Source organism: Quercus robur, chromosome 5 (genome assembly GCF_932294415.1).
Source record: "Quercus robur chromosome 5, dhQueRobu3.1, whole genome shotgun sequence".
Lineage (NCBI taxonomy): Eukaryota > Viridiplantae > Streptophyta > Magnoliopsida > Fagales > Fagaceae > Quercus > Quercus robur.
This window is the reverse complement of record NC_065538.1, coordinates 372,767-391,976: the sequence shown is the minus strand read 5'-3', so window position 1 is coordinate 391,976 and position 19,210 is coordinate 372,767. Positions and strand designations below refer to the sequence as shown.

Sequence of the window (19,210 nt, the reverse complement as noted above, 5' to 3'; positions counted from 1 at the left end):
CATAATGGGAACATACAAATACGTCTTGAATCAAGAAATCATTGAAGGCAAAAAATTGATTGAAGAAGTTGTTTCATGTGGTGATTTGATTGCTACATATATTCATGGAGTCATTTTACTTTTTGAATCAAATCCTAAAGGCATTAGGTAAGCTTTTGGAAGTGTTGAATGATGAGCATAGGAAGCACATACTTCTAAAATGCCGAACAACACTTCGACTACTTGCTACTGGAACTGCCATGTATCAAAGTCCAAACTTTCAAATTTGCCAAAAAAGTGGAATGGGACATTGGAATTGTGATGAACCTTAAACCTTATGGTTATGAAGAATTTGTGATTTTGTGCAAGAAATGCTCCATCGACCTTGAAATGTTTAAGTTGGTGAATAGGTTTTTTTAAGTTTGTCAAACAATAAAATATATAATAATGTCCCTTTATATATTTTAAATAATAAAATGTAATATTCTCTTCTTCTTCTTTTTTTATTGTTTTATCTAATGCTATCCTCCATATGATAAACCAAAAAATAAAAAAATTGACCATTAACGTCACTTAAATAATAAAATGCAATATTTTTTATTTCTTTTTTTTATTTTATATAATGCTATCCTCTTTATAATAAACCAAATATATATATATATATATATATATTAACCAATAGCATCACTTAAATAATAAAATTGAATATTCTCTTCTTCTTTTTTCCATTGTTTTATCTAATGGTATCCTCCCTATGATAAAAAAGAAAAGAAAAGAATTGATCAATAGCATCACTACAATTGACCATTCTTGTGCGTAAACACGGGTTACATACTAGTATCAATAAATAGTAAGTAGGCACAAAAGTTTAGTAATATCTTTTAGATTATGTCAATAAGTGATGATAATAGGTTTTAAAATCATACTACTAAATTCATAATGTATCTCGTTTGTATATGATACAACTATATGTATAGAAAATGTAAGTTTCATATTGTGAAGACTAAAAAATAATGGATATGCGAGACAAATTTATGCGATGATTTGCATATTTGAATGCATGAATTACTCAAAATTTTGAAGCTCCTAATTTTATTTAACTACATATCATTTTATTTTCAAGTCCTTGATAATTTTAGCCAATGATTCACTAATTGGCTTCTTAGGATGGGTAAACAAGTTTAAGTCAAATAGAAATTAAGAGATTGTTATAACTATGGTACTCTTAAACTTTTAAATGATTCACTTGAGCACATGAAAGCTTTTTTCTATTGAAATGTGAAACTTATCCTACAATGTATAAGTTATTCAACATAGTGTGACAAAAATTCCTTTATAAATAAATTTATTGTTCTCCTTCTTGCCTAACAAGAATGATCATATATATTTTTATACAAGTACTCAAAATAGCTAATATAAAAAAAAAAAAAAAAAAAAAAAAAAACAAAGCTGCATGAAGTAAGCTTTTTATGTTGATGACTTTGTTGTATGGTTGGAAGAAACCAAAATTTTTATTGAACAAAAAAAATAAATAAATAAATAAAAACACAAAAAATTGTAACTGTCTCACGCATTGTGTGAACTTGCGACTAGAAGAGATGGAAATGCAACAAGAACCCTTTTTATTTTTTTATTTATCCAAATGGTGATGAGTCCTTGCAACTTGACAGACACCCTACAAAGAAAGAGAAATTCCAGTTCAACATTGAACAGCTAGGAGGTTGGCTAGGGAGGCTCCCCTAGTGAAGTCAATAGACCAATGGGTGAAGAAACAAAAATGGCAGTCTCAACTCTCAACATGTGAGATTGCCCTACCTTCGTTTGTGTAAAAACTAGTAATTTACAAGGGTTTCTTGGATGGCAATATGGTCATTTCCCATTATTCCATATTTGCAACCCATGCCTATAGACCATATCTTAGTACTCTTCTTCCTTAGTCATTTCAAAGGAAGAGTAGAACATGCGACAATCTTCATATCCAAAATCAAAAGAAAAATAAGATGTAGATGGTTGCTTAATAACATTTGATGCCACCTGATGGGATTCCATCAGCTGCTACGTTGACGAATGATTTTTGAAACAATATTATGAATCCCTCAATTTTAGTTGTGAGGCTCATGCTGCCTTACCTTGTGGTCAACAGTTTCAAGTTAAGTTCTAATCAGGCCAATGTTGCACAGTCCTACCAATAGATGCTTGGAAAGACCACCTAGGTCGGCTCAGACCCTTATGGCCATTGAGGCCCTCTTTATTTTGCCTAATTACTGAAATGATAAAGGTCATAGTCTTTGCATGGGGTGATGCTTATTAATCACAATGAATAATAACCATGTGTGGGTCTCTCTGTTGTCGCTTCCCAGGCCCAACGTTGGTAAGGGGATCCTAGGCCACCAAATGAGGTTAATCAGTATTAGTTGGACTGGACTTGGCTCACCACGACCTCCTTGGGCCGTTATACAAACCAATCTATGCACAAGATGAACTCCACAACACAAATATATATATATATATATATATATATTGGTTGAGCAAGTAATAAGGAACAACAAATACACGATATAAAGTAAATGAATAAAATGTGAAGATCCCTCAAAGAGGATGATATTGTATTTTATTAAGTTAAGTGCTTGAGTACATCAGGTCCTGCCTTGTAAGGATACTCCACGAGGCTCAATAAAGCTCAAAAATCATAGACTTGAGTAATTCCACTTAGCCTCTCAAGACTTATGAAATTTGAGTCTTCTTGAATCTAAGTGACTCCCTGAGTATTTTTGCTATTAGTTCCTTTTACAATGCCTCTTCTTCTTAAAACTTAACTAATAGCTTAAAGAAAAAATACTCAAGGAGTCACTTAAAGAAAAAAAACTTTAAGATTTTCTGTGTGTTCTCTCTCTAGATTGCTTGTTGCTGAATGCCCCTTTTAACTTCAGGCTCACCTCCCTTTTATAGTGCCCTTTGAAAGCTCTTTAAATCCATATTTTATCCCTTGATTCTTTTGGGTACTTGAGCCACTGATTTTTCTGAAACATTGGTGGCTGAAACTTTTCTTATTTCCTCTTATTTCATCTTCATGGGAATCGATAGCTGAAAGTTCATCTACTGACTTTTCACTTGTAGGAGCTCCTTTAGGTAAACCCAGATTCCCTTTAAGGTCAATGCTTTTTGTTTTTCTTCCAAGGCCTCAAAAGGGAAACTTTAAAAGTCTTGAGACCTTGATGTTGACTTCCCACAACTTGGCCATTTTCTAGAAATGGACGGATTCCCTCTTTCAAGGGGTGTGCTTAAAAAGGTTTTTGATCACTTTCCTCTTATTCCACATCCTCTACCTTGCCCAAGGTCCTTTGGCTTTTCTCATCAAGTATTGATCCTGAAGCCGTCATCTGTCCTTGTCACTGCCTTTTGGATCCCAGTTGCTTGATCTAGACAAGACCTTATTCAATCCTTGTGCCTTTCTGGAATTTGTGTGTCTTGTGCCCAGATTGTCTCTTGAGCTGTCCACATCCCATTCAACACCTTCTAGCCCTTCCTGAGGATATACTTCTCTAGAATTGGAGGACCCAATAAGCTTTGAACTCAGATCCCCTCCTTTCTCCGGGCTCCTTTGCTCTTTTATTCTTCCTTTTATCACTAGGCCTTCTTAGTTTTTCATGTCCTCTTTGTCTTATTGGGCTGAGCTCCCCTCCCGTTTAGGGCCCAAGCTTTCTCTTCTCTTTCCCAGGAATTGGGCTTTCTTCGTGTCCATGGGCTTGGCTCCCTGTCACATTTTGGACCTCAAAACCATGATCACTAGTCGAATCCAGTTTTGTACCAAAACTAGGATTTTGGGCCTAATGTCCCATATGACCACTATTATAGGCCTATAAGCCGGATTCACCCTTCATTTTTCATGCATCTCGTGTTTTGGGTGCACAAAATTTTTGTTTTGTTTATTTTTTTGTTGTGTGTACAAACATACTTGATTTTTATGTGTCATTGTTTTGGCTAGAGCATGTCATAAAACGTGTGATTGTATATTGCATGCGGATTGGAATTTTTTTCTATGGTTATGTACCATGGTTGATTTTGTTAATGATCCTCAAAGGTTTGTGGAAGGTGGTGTTGATGTGGTAGATATTGTGGCCTTGATATGTGGTCTAAGACAGAGATTGAAAGCAATATAGTCAAGTTGGGTGCTGCTGATACCGTACTTTATTCGGCCCCGATTAACGTGTCAAAAATAAATAAATAAAATTTCAAAAAGGTGCAAATCATGAGTTTCAAAGAAAAAAAAGTGTAGCAAATAAATGCAACATGATTCGATAGTGGATCAAAGGGTTACAACATTCAAAACCCTTTTGATAGTAATTAAGACCAAAAACCCTAATTGGGTATGGTCAAAAAGTTGATTTTTTTATCCAATAGTCCAATCAGGCTAAATTTTGGACCATCTTGTAGGTCATATTTATCCCTTCAAAATGATAGTTCATGGGCCAAAACAGGAGTTAAAATGGATGAGATATCAACAAAACACCAAAACCCTAATTAAAATTTTCACTTTTTTTTTTAATGGTTAAACAGGCTGTTTTTGGACCAACTTTGCACAAAAAACTGTATTGATTGGGTAAGAATTGGAGCAATCCGACTGAACCAGTTTGAAGTATGGGGTCTTGGCCACCTCTCACAAAAAGGGCTTGGTGATATCTATCGTGGATTGGAAGGAATAAATTTTTTAAGGGAAAATGTCACAGAATTTCCTACACTGCATCACCTCCTTTCCTGAGATATTTTGATGACCGTAGCTCCAAATCTCATAAAGTCAGAACCTTTGGAAACTAGACATCTAGAGCTTTCCAAGGATATAAAGTTTGAAGAAATCAGAGCTTAGAAAGCCTCCAAAAAGTCACACAAAGATTGGACCAAAAACTAGGAAAAAGACGAAATAGTCAAACTTGGTATAAAAGTGGGAGGCTATGTGATGGTGTAATAGAACACTATCACATAATCGCCCATTTTTTTGGCTTCCCTGTAAATACCCCCCCCCCCCCCCAATTTTTTTCTAAAAAGTAAGAAGTTTTTGGGAGAAAAAAATAGAAAAATCAAAGAAAAAAAATACTAGAAAAATCTAATAAAACCCTAGAAAATTCTGAAAATTTTCTCTCTCCTCTCTTTAGGAAACCCATCACAGAAATTCAGCCCCTCTCATCTTTATTGTAATCTTTGTGGGTAAGGTGTAGGGATGAGGTAGTTTCTTAATAACTGCACCCATCCCATCCCTCTCTATTTCTTCTTATGTAAACATCATTCATCTTATATATATGAAATTCTATTTATTTGTTTGTTGTCTCTTTGCTTTAAATTACTAGCATTTTGTTGTTGTGATTGTGTATATCTATCTCTCTTTTCCTTTATGCTTATGTTGTTGATTGTCATATTGTTGTTAAGTTCCTAGATGGGTATTGAACCATAACCTAGACTTAATATGAGAAGTACCCTTAGGGGGAAGAAGTCTCATCTCTTCTATGCATGTAGGAACTCCTTACATTCTTGTTCATATATTTATCTTGTATATTGTTGTCCATTTATTTAACGTTCTTCCCCTTCCCTCTTTACTTTATTGTCATCCCTTTTATTTAATGTTCTTCCTCTTCCCCTTTACTTTATTGTCATCCCTTTTATTTAATGTTCTCTCCCCTTCCCCTTTACATTATTGTTATCCCATTTAATTTTTGCTTAATCCCCACTCCCTTTTATTTATTTATTTTTATACAATATAGAAATTCTACTCTAACCTAATCTAAGTGTATATGTGTGTGAATCCCGGCCTTTAGCCCCCACACCTCACAAACACTTATACTTGTGCACTTCCCTTTTATTTATTGCACCTTTAATTCCTATTGTTATATATATATATAATGAATTTAAGTTACATCTGGTGTAACTTCATAAGAGTGACACATTTTTTAAAGCGTAGATTCCTTACAAATCTAAGGGTTAGAAATAAAGCTATTGTCATATTAATATTTTGAAAATCATTAATGTTTTACCTTGTATTAGCCAATAGACTCAATGAATGCTCTCTCTTTCTCTCTCTTACTCTCTTTATTACGTGACTGTCTCTCTCTCTCTTGATCTACCACCTGACCATCCCCATTGGCAGCAAATCTTGCTCCTTTCAACCTTGTTAGGAATATAGAATGGATGGCAATGCTTCGGTAACAAGAAGTGCTGGAGATCGAATATCCTATTTCTCTGCTCCCTCTTATTTCTCATTACTCACTTTGAATATGTTAGAAATACTGAATGATTGTATTGTATTTCTCAAGTAATAGAATATACATAAGTGCCTTTATATAGGAGGCAGAGTGTGCAGTACAAGTAAGTGTGCTATAAAAGTAAACAAGGTGGGCATAAAACCCACATACCCTAATACATGTTAACAGCCCCCCTTAAACTCAAGGTGGATGTGAGACCAACTTGAGGTTATCAACCAAAGTGCGAAGACGTCCCTTAAGATGTGACTTGGTGAAGATATCTGCAAGTTGATCTTTAAAAGAAACTGAGATCAGCTTGAGAGCACCATGGACAAGATGATAACGGATAAAATGACAATTGATCTCGATGTGTTTAGTCCGTTCATGGAAGACATCATTGTGAGCAATATGAATGACACTCTGGTTGTCACAATAAAGAGGAGTAGCAGAGGATGTGGATACACCTAAGTCTTTGAGAAGCCACCGTAGCCAAAAGAGCTCAGATGTGGTATCAGCAAGGGCACGATATTCTGCTTCAGTACTGGAGCGGGCCACATGAGTTTGTTTCTTGGTTCGCCAAGAAATCAGAGAAGAACCAAGAAGAAAGCAATAACCGGTGGTGGACCTGCGATCAGTAGGATCTCCTGCCCAATCAGCATCAGAAAATGCACGGAGTACAAGAGGAGACTGAGCAAAGTAGAAAAGATCATGGAAGAGAGTGCCCTTTAGGTATCGAAGAATGCGCAGAACAGCAGCATAGTGAGTCGATCGTGGAGCAGACAGATACTGACTCACTTGGTGAACAGCATAGGAAATGTCTGGACGAGTGACAGTGAGATAAACTAGGCTGTCAACTAAGCGTCTGTAAAGAGAGGGATTAGACAATGGTTTCCCCCCTGACGGAGTCAGATGCACATTAAGCTCAAATGGAGTGTCAACAGTCTTGCTATCAGTGAGTCTAGCTCGAGACAAGAGTTCAGAGACATACTTGGCTTGAGTAATATAAAGTCCATCTGTAGAATGAGTGATTTCAAGATCCAAGAAGTAGCTGAGATGTCCAAGATCTTTCATCTCAAACTGCTGACTGAGAAAATCCTTGAGTTCTTGAATGCCACTGAGGTCATCACCAGTTATGATCATATCATCCACATACAGGAGAAGAAAAATAGTGCCTTTGTCAGTGCGACGAAGAAATAAGGCAGAATCATAATGACTAGCCGTGTAACCTAAGCGAGAGATGGTAGAGCTGAATTTGGCAAACCAAGCTCGTGGAGCTTGTTTAAGGCCATAAAGAGCACGCCGAAGGTAACAAACCTTATTTGATTCAACAGAGAGACTAGGAGGAGGTTGCATATAAACTTCTTCACTTAAATCCCCATTAAGGAATGCATTTTTGACATCCATCTGAAAAAGGTCCCATTTTCTGGCAGCAGCAACAGCTAAGAGAGCTCAAACAGATGAGATACGAGCAACCGGAATAAAAGTCTCTTCATAATCAATCCCATACTCCTGTGTAAAACCTTTTGCAACAAGACGAGCTTTGTAGCGCTCAATGGACCCATCAGAGCGAGTCTTAATCTTGTAGATCCACTTACAACCAACCATAGATTTCCCAGGGGGGAGAGTCACCAAATCCCAAGTATGGTTTTTAGATAATGCATCAAGTTCCTCTTTCATTGCAATCTGCCATAAAGGGTCAGTGGAAGCCTCACGATAGGTGTGAGGCTCATGCAGTGTAGTAAGGGCAGTGTAACAATGATAATCAAGTAAATGTGTAGGAATAGATCTTACTCGAGTTGAGTGACGAGGTGGAATGTCTTGTGCAAGATCTTCAGGCGGAGCAGGAGCAGGGGACCCAAGCTCAGGGTTGGGTAGCTCGTCTTCAACCTGTGCATCTTTCACCTGTTCATTAAAGGGTGAACTAGGAAAGGGATCAAAGGTATCTGGTGGTTGGACAGAGAAGTCTATAGGAGGAGGATCAGGAGCAACTATAGGAGGATCAGGAGCAGTTATAGAAGGAATATGTGCCTCATTTGGAAAAAGATCTAAAACAGAGGAGGAAGATAGGGTGGCACGGAAGTGAGAGAGCTCGACAAAGGAGCGATGTTCCCAAAAGACAACATTGCGGGAGATACGAAGACGATGAGAGACAGGATCATAACACCGATACCCCTTTTGAGTTTTGCCATAGCCAAGAAAACAACAAAGCTTTGACTGAGGCTTAAGTTTGTTATGCTCATGTGGTTGAAGAAGAACGAAACAAGCAAAACCGAAGGAGCGAAGGTGGTGATAGTCTGGAGGTGAACCAAAAAGGCGCTCATATGGAGTTTGATTTTGAATAACAGGACTTGGAATGCGATTAATAGCATGTACAGCATGAAGGGCAGCTTCACCCTAAAAAGGAGCAGGAACTTTGGCAGAGAGAAGAAGAGCACGAATAGTGTCAAGAATATGACGAAGTTTTCGTTCGGCTCTACCATTTTGCTGAGAGGTACCTGGACAAGTTAGTTGATAAACAGTGCCATAGGAATGCAAAACAGCTTGGAAAGCATATTGAGTGTACTCAAGAGCATTATTAGATCGAAAAATTTTGATACGTTTGGAAAATTGAGTTTCAACCATTTTTGCAAAATTAGAATATACTTGTAATAACTTAGAACGATGTTTCATATTAAAAATCCAGCTATAGCGAGAGTAATCATCAACAAAGACAACAAAATATCGAGACCCACCAATACTAGAGATAGAGGAAGGCCCCCAAACATCAGAATGAATAAGGTCAAAGATATCAGTGGATATTAATTCACTAGTATTGAAAGGCAAAGCTGGTTGTTTTCCTAACTGACATGAAACACAATCAAAATTTTCTGTAGACACTGAACCGAACAAACCTCTAGAAGTCAATTGTTGTACTCGAGAGGAAGATGTGTGACCAAGTTGAGCATGCCAAAGTGAAAGGGAAGGAGTAGAAGAAACTGCAGCAGCTGCAACAACAGAAACAGGAGCAACAAGTGGAAGACGAAGGTTGTCCACGGGAAACATACGCCTAACTCTAGGACCGGTCCCAAGCTCTTGTCCCGTCCTTGGATCTTGCACAATACATCCAGAATAATCAAAGATAATGCGATAACCTAACTCAGCTAATTGTCCCACAGAAAATAAATTGTAAGAAAGGTCAGGAACATTAAAGACACCAGGAACTGAAAGATTGGAGGTCGAAACGGAACCTATATTATGACCAGACATAGTGGAACCATTTGCTGTGTGAATATTAAGAGGGTGTGGTGCAGGTTTAAGTTCAGAAAATAAGGACGAGTGAGGAGTCATGTGATTGCAACAAGCAGAATCCATAAGCCAAGAGGAAGGAGACATACCAGATAAAGCTGAAAGAGAAGAGGAATAAGATGCATTACCAACCATACGAATGACATTGGCGATGATATTTTTAAGGTCATCTGTGGACATGGTGAAAGTGCGTCCTGAAGACTTAGACTGTGCAGAGACGGGAGCCATTGGTTGGACACTCTTAGTGTTAGCAACAGTAGCAGTGGAAATTGACACAGCTGATTTGTTGCGATGATAGCAAGTCTCAATATTGTGGCCAAAACGTTTGCAAAAACTGCAAAAACATTTGTCGGATTGTTGGTGACGATTATTGCAACAAGAAGAAGACCTGTCCTTATTTCTCATTTAGAAGCAAAATATGCAAAAATGGACTGCAAAAATGAAATCTACGCGAAAAACTAGTTAAGGAGCACCTGGACTGCAAAAAGTTAACTCTGGTCAAAAGTCAACGGTCAACCTAGTCAAAGTCAATCGGATGACGTCAACAGGCTGACAGGTGATGATGTCAGCAGATGATGTGGCGTTGACGTAAGTAGGTGACGTCAGCTAGGGCTGACGTGGCAGGGATGACGTTAGCAAATAACCCAGTGGCGCGTGGAGCACGTGGACCAACTTCGCCGAAGATTCTGTTGGCGCATGAGAGCACGTGAACTGTCCGATGATGCCGTTTCTTTTCCGATGATGCAGATCGGAGAAGGAAGATTCTTATGGTGTCGGTGGCAACAAGATCAGAGATACCCTAGTGGCGCGTGGATCAACTTCGCAGAAACTTTGACCGGCGCGTGGCGGTGCGTGGATGGTTAGATATGGATGTTTCTGGCGACGGTGTGTAGATCGATTGAATATCTACACGATGATAGGTCTTATGTCCTAATCGGCGGTCAGAGGTGACAAATCCGATGATGGCAGTGGTTTTGGCGGCGAGGAGGAGCTTCTGGCGGTGGAGATTCAACCCTGAGAACCTCTAACTGCGACGGAACAGTTGGGAGATGGCACTGAAAGGGTTTACTGACCACAGAAGATGAGGCAGCGGAAAATACCGACAAAACAAGACTGCAAGACACAAGAAAATTAGAGCAATGGCTCTGATACCATGTTAGAAATACTGAATGATTGTATTGTATTTCTCAAGTAATAGAATATACATAAGTGCCTTTATATAGGAAGCAGAGTGTGTAGTACAAGTAAGTGTGCTATACAAGTAAACAAGGTGGGCCTAAAGCCCACATACCCTAATACATGTTAACAGAATACATTCCAAGTAACAATGTAGTTCATTCTCAAAAAGAAAAAAAAAAAAAAAAATTAACAACCCAATTATTCTCCCTTAGCAGAAACATTGGCTAAATTAGATAACTGTAATACCTTTCCTTCTAATAATAAAAACAATCTAATAACAAACAATAATAACAAAAGATAGAAAAGCAATCTAATTTCCTAGTCACACGCAACTAATGGAATCCTTTATTGAAATAAACTCTTGGAGGAAATCTTCTTAGCAGATCCACTAGAACTAATTGGCTGGTAACAATAATCTAGATACGAGGCTCAACACAGTATATGCAATATCTGTAGTTCTTTTATTTTTATATATATATATATATATATTACTATCTCATCATTTAAGAAAAAGATTTTCTATTTGTCCCTTTTAAATGAGCTTTAAACCTTAAGTAAAGCATAATATGGGTATGTCGTCTTAAGGATGATTGACGGCTTAGAACCCGTCTCTTTTTGACAAAGAGCCCATAAGGCTTGAAATAGATTAAAGCTTATTTAAGAGGGATCTCTAAATTTTTTTTTTTTAATGCTCTGTACTTTTATTGTCATTTGAGTTCAAGCTCTTTACTTTTATTGTCATTTAAATTCAGGCACTTTACATTTACTTGTCATTTAAATTTTCTACCAATTTTATTTTCTTGTCATTAATAATGTTGTCATAAATTAATAGCTTGGGTAAACAAATTCCTTTAGTATGCTTGTCCAAAGAAATGGTTTTTCAAAGAAAAAAGAAATTTATTCCCTTTTCAAAAGTGTTTTTCAAAATAAAACCCTTTTTTAAAAATCCACCTTTCAACCTTTTTTTTTTTTTTAAATGTTCTTTCAAGAAAAAAAAAAAATCGTTTCTTTCTTAAAAAAAAAAACATAAATGTTTTCTTTTCCACGTTGGAATTTCTTTTAAAAAAAATATGATAAAATAAATTTTTCGAATGAGCAAAGAGGATTAGATGGGCGTTGTAATACTTTGTTTGGTCACATTATCGACGAGACCAAGAGGATTGGGGGTATGTTGCGGCAATGTCAATTCTAGCATGTTTGTTGGGAAGGGAATAGGCTAGCTCATGGTTTAGCTAGGAGAGTAGTTTTATTTGCAGGCACTAATGTTTGGGTAGAAGATCTATTTGGAAATTTGGATGATATATTCCAATCTGAATTGTCTTAATTATTTAATAAAATTACGCTTACCTTTTTCTCAAAAAAAAAAAAAAAAGATGAGCTGTAGTGTGGCCATAGTTAGCTATACGTAGATAATATAATGTTGACAGCAATGAAGAGATGATATGCTAAACATCATGTCATGTATAGATAAATTACTTTAGTAACAGTTGGCACTTTGGTCTAATTAACTGAGAAGGAAAATGGAAAAAAAATTGCTATGGATTCTCTCTCTAATCTCTATGTCTAGCTAGTCATGCAAGGTAGAATCCAACCAAACCAACGTCCCACCTCAGAATTGAGGTCAGATTGCCGGGACTCTGTTCCCATAGCCAAATCTTTTGCCTTGTCTCTATTAAGCAGGCCTCCTTTTTTCATGCCCACCTTTACCACTTTTCTAATTCACCCTCTTCGATTTTGCGTCCCAACCAATCTGATTAACATTGGTAGGAGCATTAATATATTGTACTGCATTATAATAGAACTAGTTTAAGCCAATGTTCACTCCCCCTTCATAGAAAACTACGCTGCTGAGGCTGCAAATCCCTCAGTTTTCGAACCTGACCACGTTCTCTCCCTTTGAAATGCAGTCAGCCTTTACTTCCTTATAGTTGTGGTTGTGAGTGTATATATACATTGTACCTAACCCTTCCCCCTTCCCCCCCTAACCTCAGAGGCCTCCTCAACCTCTGCTGTACGAGCTCTCATTTTCATTCATTTATTCTCTGCTATAGTAAAGAATGATAGCGTCAGCCATGGTTGAACTCAAGCAACAGACCATGTGTGGAATCAAGTCCCCTGCAAAAAGAAAGGGGCATGGCTTCACCAGAAAGTGTGCTTCCTTAGTGAAGGAACAACGTGCCCGTATATATATCCTTCGACGCTGTGCCACCATTCTTCTTTGCTGGTATATCCATGGAGATGAATAATAGCCTATTCTTCCCCAATTTCATCTTCTAATAAATCTCTCTTTCCCCATTTCCCTTTTATCCTATAATATATTACTTCTTCTCCTTCATTAGGCTTCGTTTTTTGTGCTGGTCCGGTTTGGTTTTGTAGGCAATGGCGTGGTTAATATACTTCCTCCTAGGATGCCTTTTATTTTTTACCCTATTAGGAAAATCCCCTGGGTTTTGGGGCATAGGAAAGCTTTGTAACTGCGCTCTTGCTTTTTCACCATCTAGTCATCTTATCATGCGTGGATAAACACTGACGGAGCTGATATGAGGGGTTGTATCTTATAAGAAATGTTGTCCGGCAGCTGGTGCTGTTGTCAAGCTGTTGCTCTAAGGGTTATCTGTAACTTTTGTATGTCTTCCCCCTTTTTCTTTCTTTGGGAGCAACATGAAGAAAATGTTTTTAATCCCAAGAAAATGAAGGGAACACTTGACATGTTGTAATATCATAGTTGTCCTCATGGTTATATATACATATGGTCATATACGTTGACTGCAAATTAAATGTAGGAAAACACCACATCACTGCATGATCCAAGTATTTTTCGCTTTTGATGAAATCCATCAAAATAGTGATTTTCTATGCCAGTAGTATCATGCGAACATGTTGAGCTAACCAAAATGATAGATATTTTTTTTGGTCATTCACTTTTGATCATTTACCAAAGATGAAAAAGGTCAATATATTGGCCCGATTTCAGTACAATCTTTCCTATTAGCCACTATTCACTGACCAAAAAAAAAAAAAAACAAAAACAAATATACTCTAATCAGGGTCGTTCGTCAGCACTTTCACGGCAATCTTATCTTTTAACACACCAATTTGGCAACCAAGCATGATAAGCCCATGAATGATAGCTAGTTGCAGGGAATATACACGAAATTCACAGATTTGTGAGATGCAAAATAGAGAAAAAATATACGCAAAAGAAAGTAATCACACAAAACAGTATTTACATGATTCAAAAAATTTTGCCTATGAAGCCTTAGAAAAAATCATATTAAAAATCATAGCACTTATATATCAAGTTAGGTCATAATTCGGATTAAATACAACTAGGTTCCACATAGCCCAACACCAGTCACCTTCACCATTCACATTTGTTAATGTGGCGTGAAGTGTGGCTTGAATTTTGCCACAAGCCCATAAGGCCCAACCAAGCTCAATTTGGTCATAGCAATTGACCTAATACAAGTTGTATTTGGAATCCCAGGTGCTGACTTCATAAAGTAACATATATATATATATATATATATATGTGTGTGTGTGTGTGTGTGTGTGTGTGTGCGCGCTTTATGATATGCGACAAAAGAGAAAAAATAATGAGACAATTCCTAAAAACCTAGCAGCAGCCGCATAAGAAGAAGAATAGTGTTTTCTTGTCTTGTGGGTGAGAGTGAGCTAGGGTGTAATTGGGATTTGGGTTTCTTGAGAGTGTTCTTGTACACTATTGTATCTCCCTATTTTTTTATAGTGAAATTTTTCCGTCGTCGCTGTGGAGGTAGGCAGTTTGCTGAACCACGTAAATTCTTGTGTTCTTTGTGTGTGCTTGTTATTTAATTTCCGCTTATTTACTGTTATTGATTTGAGTCATTGGGTGCTATTTGCACAACAAGTGGTATCAGAGCCAGGTTAGGATTCAATCCTTTGAACATAGTAAAGATGTCAAGCACAAAGTATGATGTAGAGAAGTTTTGTGGTAAGGGAAATTTTTCTCTTTGGCAAAGGCGGATGAAGGATCTCCTAATTTAACAAGGAGTTCATAAGGCCTTGCTTGGGAAGGAGAAGAAACCGGAAACAATGAAGGATGCAGAATGGGTAGAAATGGATGAGAAAGCGCTATTCGTCTCAACCTAGGTGATGAGGTCATTCACAACATCCTAGAAGCAAAGACTGCAAAGGAGGTTTGGAAAAAACTAGAAGGTCTTTATATGAGAAAGAATCTGATGAACAAGTTGTACGTGAAGAAGCAATTGTATAGTTTGCATATGAAGGAGGGTTCTGATTTGTTGGAGCATCTCAACACATTTAAAATGTTGAACACCCAACTGTCGAGTTTTGGGGTGAATTATGAGGACGAAGATAAAGCGTTACTCTTATTAGCATCGCTTCCTACTTCTTTTGATCATCTAGTGACTATGTTGATGTACGGGAAAAAGACTATAGTACTCGAGGGGGTGACTAGTGCTCTCTTGTCACACATAAAGATGAAGCAAGATGGCGATGGTTCTCAAGTTGATGGACTTATTGTAAAGTCTGAGTTGAGTAATAGAGACAGAAGCAAGTCAAGAGGACGGAACTCCAACAGGAACAGAGCACAATCTAAATCATGTGCAAAGAAAGATGTAGAGTACTTTTATTGTCACAAGAAAGGACACTACAAGAATCAATGTAAAGAGTTGAAAGAGCATTTAAAGGAGAAGAAGAATGGAAAGAAGCTCCTAGAATCAACTAGTGTTGCTGAAGAAACAATAGATGACAGTGAAGTTGGTGCAAATTTACTTTCAATTTCATCAGGTAACAATGTTCTATTGGAATCTTGGGTTTTAGATTCAGCATGCTCATATCATATGATTCCAAAGAAAGATTGGTTTGACATGTATAAGCCTTACAACGGTGGTATGGTCCAAATGGGTAATGATGCTACATCCCAGTTATTGGGATTGGTATCGTGAAGATCAAGATGTTTGATGGAGTTGTGAGAGTTCTTAGTGTAACGTCAGACATGTTCCAGATCTTAGAAAGAATCTAATTTCTTTAGGAGTATTGGATGATTTGGGCTATTCATACTCATCAAAGGGTGGAATCATGAAGATTACCAAAGGTGCTTTGATGGTGATGAAGGGACAGAAAGTACGAACGCTTTACAAATTGATTGGGAACACAGTTGTAGGAAGAGTTGTAGTCACCACTCCGGTGGAGTCCAGCATTGATGACACAAAATTATAGCATATGCGACTTGGCCATATTGGTGAACGTGGTATGTTAGAGTTGCACAAGAGAAATTTATTGAAAGGGGTGAAGACATGCAAGCTAGACTTCTGCAAGTATTGTGTGTATGGGAAGTAGCATAGAGTCAGTTTCAAGATAGGCTCTCATACAAGTAAGGGTGTTATTGACTACATTCATTCAGATGTTTGGGGTCCAGTATCAGTTTCTTCTCATAGCGGTGCTCAATATTTCGTCAGTTTCATTGATGACTACTCTAGAAAGGTATGGATTTATTTTATGAAGCATAAGTCTGATGTGTTTGGCATATTTAAAAAGTGGAAAGCACAAGTTGAGAATCAGACTGGCAAGAAAATAAAATACCTTAGAACAGATAATGGACTAGAGTATAGAGATAAAGAATTCATAAGATTTTGTGAATTAGAAGACATTACTCGTCACTTCACAGTTAAAGGAACTCCACAGCAGAATGAGGTTGCAGAGAGAATGAACAGAACCTTAGCAGAAAGAGCCATATGCATGAGATTAAATGCAGGGTTGCCTAAGGTGTTTTGGGCAGAGACAGTTAACACAGCAAGTTTCATTATCAATAGATCTCCATCATTAGCCATAGATTTCAAGATTCCAGAAGATGTTTGGTCAGGTAGACCAGTTAATTATTCGAGTCTAAAAATCTTTGGTTGTCCAGCTTATGTGCATCTGCAGAGTAGAGAGCGTTCTAAATTGAATTCGAAGTCAAGAAAATGTATATTTCTTGGTTTTGAAAAAGGTGTTAAGGCTACAGGTTTTGGGATCCAATCTCAAAGAAAATGGTGACTAGTAGAGATGTCATATTTGATGAAGCCTTTATGTTGAAACAGAATGAAGCAGAGACATGTGATGATAGTCCACAGGAGAAATTAACTATTGAGGTGGAGTTTGACAAGAATAGTTCACCTAGTGATAAGGGTGATGTTGAGATTGATCCACAGGAGCAACAAGAAGAGTCTTATTCAATTGCTAAAGGTAGAGAGAAGCGAGTTCACAAAGCACCACAGAGATATGGCTTTGAAGACATGGTTAGCTTTGCTCTCATAACTAGCAGTGGAGATCCATTGTCTTACAGGGATGTAGAAGAGATGGGGTCACTACAGAAGAATAAGACTTGGGTATCCTCTAATGTGTTGACAAAGTCAGTTCCAACAGACAAGTTCAAGAGCTACTTGGACTTGGTTGATGTTTGCAGCTTGTAAGCCCTTAAGGGCTAAGGTGGAGGCAATGGAGGAATTTGCTCATGTAGCTTGATCAATTCAGGCCAAGGTGGAGATTTGTTAATGTGGTGTGAAGTGTGGCTTGAATTTTGCCACAAGCCCATAAGGCCCAACCAAGCCCAATTCAGTCATAGCAATTGACCTAATAAAAGTTGTATTTGGAATCCCAGGTGCCGACTTCATAAAGTAACATATATATATATGTGTGTGTGTGTGTGCGCGCTTTATGATATGCGGAAAAAGAGAAAAAAATAATGAGACAATTCCTAAAAACCTAGCAGTTGTCGCATAAGAAGAAGAATAGTGTTTTCTTGTCTTGTGGGTGAGAGTGAGCTAGGGTGTAATTGGGATTTGGATTTCTTGAGAGTGTTCTTGTGTACTATTATATCTCCCTATTTTTTTATAGTAAAATTTTTCTGTCATCGTCGTGGAGGTAGGCAGTTTGCTGAACTAGGTAAATTCTTGTGTTCTTTGTGTGTGCTTGTTATTTAATTTCCGCTTATTTACTGTTATTAATTTGAGTCCTGGGATGCTATTTGCACAACAACATCTCTTAACATAACTGTGGGGGAGTGGAAAGTATTCCTAGAAGCCTCATCCATGGAACGAGCCTGGCCCATATGTAAATACAGGGTAATCAAAGTCTAAAGGAGGAGAGACCATCTGGGTTGACCCGTTATCGAGGTAATTGGTGGAACTAGTCTTCTTGAGGTAGCATTGTCCAGCCAAGAACCTACTAGCTGTTTTACCAAGGATATCTCTTCGGCTATCTTCTTGAGGAATATGAAGGAGGAGACACAGAGCCCAATGTAACAGTCACCTCCACATTAATGAGTTATCCCTACCTAATGTCAACTCCACTAAATACTAAATGACTGGCCTAAATAGTAAGAACGCCCCAAAAGTTTGCCTTCATGATTAAGAAATGGCAGAGAAAGGAGTGTGATGGGAAAAATATATCCACAAATCCAGCTAAGGGAGGAACAGATGGAAAGCAAGAAAGGGGAGTATAAGAGGAGGCCACCAACATGATGGGGGATCCAGAAAAATTGAGGAAGAACAAGAGAGAAAGAGAGAAAGAGAGAAAGGTAGAGCCTGTATCTTTGTGTACCTCGAGAAACCAATTTTTTATCAATCCAAGTGTTTAATCATGTTGTTTTCATCTCCAATCACCTTTCTAATATTCCATTGTGGAATTTCATCCCATCATAATTAGAAATTAGTTGTGTTGATTAGAAGCCAATCTCCTTTAAGGAAGTTTTGCATTTCTGGCTCCCACAATTGGCGTCGTTGGTATGAATTTCCACAAAGCTATAGGATTAGGAGTTGGTTAAAGTTGAAATGACAAGCCGGAGATGGAATGGGGCTCCTAGGTCGCCTCAACTGAGCTTGTTTATAGGATTAGTTTTAAGGAATAGAATGGTACAGTCAAAATGGAAGAGGCATGGCCAAACGGAGCCACAACAAAGTCATAGTAGAGAATTGGTGCCTCCCTCCCATTATAGGGAAACATCAGTGACGAACTCCATGAGACCTTCCCAATCCAGCAGAAATCGAGAAATGGATCGTTTGAGGGCGCAAATGTTACCCTTACAACGAGGAGTGAGGCATCATAAAGGAAATAGAGATCATTGGGAAATTATCCCTGATGGAGGAGACTCCTGTAAAGGGGAGAACACCTTAAGGTATCCTTGGCTACATCAGAAATCCCAACCTCATAGGTATAGGCAAAGGTCAATCTCACCCTCGCATAGGAATAAGGAGAGTTCAGTATTCCCAGTCAACAAGTGCAAGGAAAGAGTGGATTCTCCCCCATGGAGGAATAAGCAGAAAGAACTCTCCCCATGACGAATCGAGGAAAGAGAAGTTTCTCTGAGAAGATTCTAGACATTGAGGACTCATGGTGAGCCTTCTAGTCCATAAAATATGGGGAATGATGTGATGAGCAGGGCCTTGCAACAAATTTCACGGTCCCTTTTTTGTGAGGATATCAAGACTTTGGACATGCAACAGAGATTTGTGAGGCCTATTTTCTTTATCTACGATGGTAAATCTGACCCCACA

General features: G+C 37.9%; 1 protein-coding gene across 1 annotated transcript; it reads left to right on the top strand.

Moving 5' to 3' along the window:
• Window positions 1-12,622: 12,622 nt before the first annotated feature.
• LOC126728978 (small polypeptide DEVIL 19-like) lies at window positions 12,623-13,527 on the top strand. The gene has a single exon (XM_050434755.1). It carries the CDS (start codon window positions 12,731-12,733, stop codon window positions 12,917-12,919), a length of 189 nt encoding a protein of 62 aa, XP_050290712.1. The 5' UTR covers window positions 12,623-12,730; the 3' UTR covers window positions 12,920-13,527.
• The last annotated feature ends 5,683 nt before the right edge of the window (window positions 13,528-19,210 follow it).